Source organism: Pistacia vera, unplaced genomic scaffold (genome assembly GCF_008641045.1).
Source record: "Pistacia vera cultivar Batoury unplaced genomic scaffold, PisVer_v2 Contig1621, whole genome shotgun sequence".
NCBI lineage: Eukaryota > Viridiplantae > Streptophyta > Magnoliopsida > Sapindales > Anacardiaceae > Pistacia > Pistacia vera.
This window is the reverse complement of record NW_022195707.1, coordinates 1-2,053: the sequence shown is the minus strand read 5'-3', so window position 1 is coordinate 2,053 and position 2,053 is coordinate 1. Positions and strand designations below refer to the sequence as shown.

Genomic DNA, 2,053 nt, shown 5'->3' with positions numbered 1-2,053 from the left:
TCTTCTTCGTCATCCTTGCGGTCTTCATCTTCTTCTACTTCTTTTTCTTCGTCGTCTGTCTTGTTATCTTCTGTCACAAAATCATGATTATCTTCATCTTCTATCTTCTGCTCTACATTTTCTGATTTTCATCAATACCTTGGCATTAATATTTTAACCAAATATCTATATCATGCAACTTTGGTACTATGCCTCTAATTCTAAAGGTGAATGAATGAGCACTCTATAGTATATACCGTAATGAAATAAATCAGAAGTTGATTGAGGAATCCAGTTTGTGTTGTGGGAGTTGAAGTTGTAATTGCAGAAAAATGTAAACATCATACGGTTATCCAAGTACTGGAAAAATTAATTAGATTATATGAAAAAAAAAATGTTAGCATTACAACACATCCTTTAAAAAGAAAAAAAGCTGAAATAATAAACAAGAAAACTCATATTCAGAACTGATATGAGCCATTTATCCATCATATATCAAATAACAAACATTTTTTTTACATAACAAACAAATACCAATAAAGCAAAAAGTATATATGCATCGGTTAAAATAATATTAACTTACCAATGTACAACCATTTTATTATTCCAAGTGCAAATTTGTCATACACCAGATAATCAACAGCTGTTATTTCATTAGATAAAATTTTCTCTTCTTCTTCTTCTTCTTCTTCTTCTTCTTCTTCTTCTTATTATTATTATTATTTACTAAAAAAGTCTTTGTACAAACAAATCCTTATTTTTTTTCACCCAAAAAGAAATAGACATATAACCGATTTAACTGTTCAATCCCACCCTTATTTGGCCTCCCTTGCAAACCCAAAACATTCTCCATATTTCATTGCCTGGAGTTATTTCTGTAATATTCCATATTTTATCATATTAAATCTGCATGGTCTTTTCTCATATTTAATCTGCTGAAGCAGCATCACAAAAAAAGTTGAAGATAAACTCCCCAAACTGCAAGCACCAAGAAAGCTTTGGCACCCATTTGTTAGCTTCAATAACTTTATACCTTTAAAAACCATTTTTAACCTGATAATGGGAACATCACAAGTAAAATTAAGGAAAAAACAAGAAAAGCTACATGTGCACAGAGACACACCACAAAAGGCTCATCAAGCCAGACACCAAGGTAATAGGTCAGCCATGAACAAAGACAACTAAGTGCATTTATAGCCTCAATAACATAAAATTGAAAAAGAACAACATTCAAAGCAAGTACCAGTTTCCACAGTCAATGGCCAAATATGCTTGGACAGGGCTTTGCTCATTTGAAACATATCAATAGAGTTTACACGAAATATGGCTAGCAATGACTTGTCACACAGTATTTTTTTCCTATTCTTAGGATCCTGCAAATTATTTTCCTTGATGTATGCCCAAACTTTTTTCACAACCTGGAATCAAAGAAAAATGGAAAATAAAAGTTAAATAGTCGATCCAAATATTCCATCCTAACCGGAGTAAGACTGGAAGGATCTACATATAAGTAGAATATACCTGTGTTCTAGCCAATTCAGACACTCCAAGAAATTTCTGAAGTTGTGGAGAAAGGCTACATAATTTGTTAAAGCCACCTCCTCGTTTCTTCACTTCTTTATCCACATTGTTTGGCCTAATAGATAAAATATAAATATAAATTTTCAGTAACATCAATAAAATGAATAAATGCATGCTTTCATACGCTAGCATGTAAGACAACATATAGTCATTACACCATTCACATGTACATCCGATTGGATAAATAATGTACTATCACAACAATTCAGACAAAATTACCCACAAATGGAAGAGGAAAGATCCCCTCTTCTCCCACCGCCCCCACCCCCCCCAACTTTTCTATCGGTTAAATTTAACATATAAGTTTTTGTAGAGAAATATAATATAGATTGCATAGATAATGTTATCATTATGCTAATACCCTAGGACATAAAACATGATAGTTGCAACACATAAATGTCAAATTTGAGAGATCTTCAACTCCTCTAATATTTAGAATACTAATGAACACAGGTAAAATTTGATGCAATGAACAGAATTACATCACAAACCC

General features: G+C 32.1%; 1 protein-coding gene across 1 annotated transcript; it reads right to left on the bottom strand.

Annotated features, from left to right (window-relative positions):
• Nucleotides 1-19: 19 nt before the first annotated feature.
• On the bottom strand, nucleotides 20-1,668 carry LOC116125324 (protein TRI1-like; the record flags this gene model as incomplete). The annotated part of the gene is made up of 3 exons (XM_031411065.1): nucleotides 1,501-1,668; nucleotides 1,223-1,397; nucleotides 20-121 (listed from the first exon to the last, which is right to left on the bottom strand). Coding segments are annotated over exons 1-3 (430 nt in total), but the record flags the coding sequence as incomplete, so codon positions are not given.
• Nucleotides 1,669-2,053: the final 385 nt, after the last annotated feature.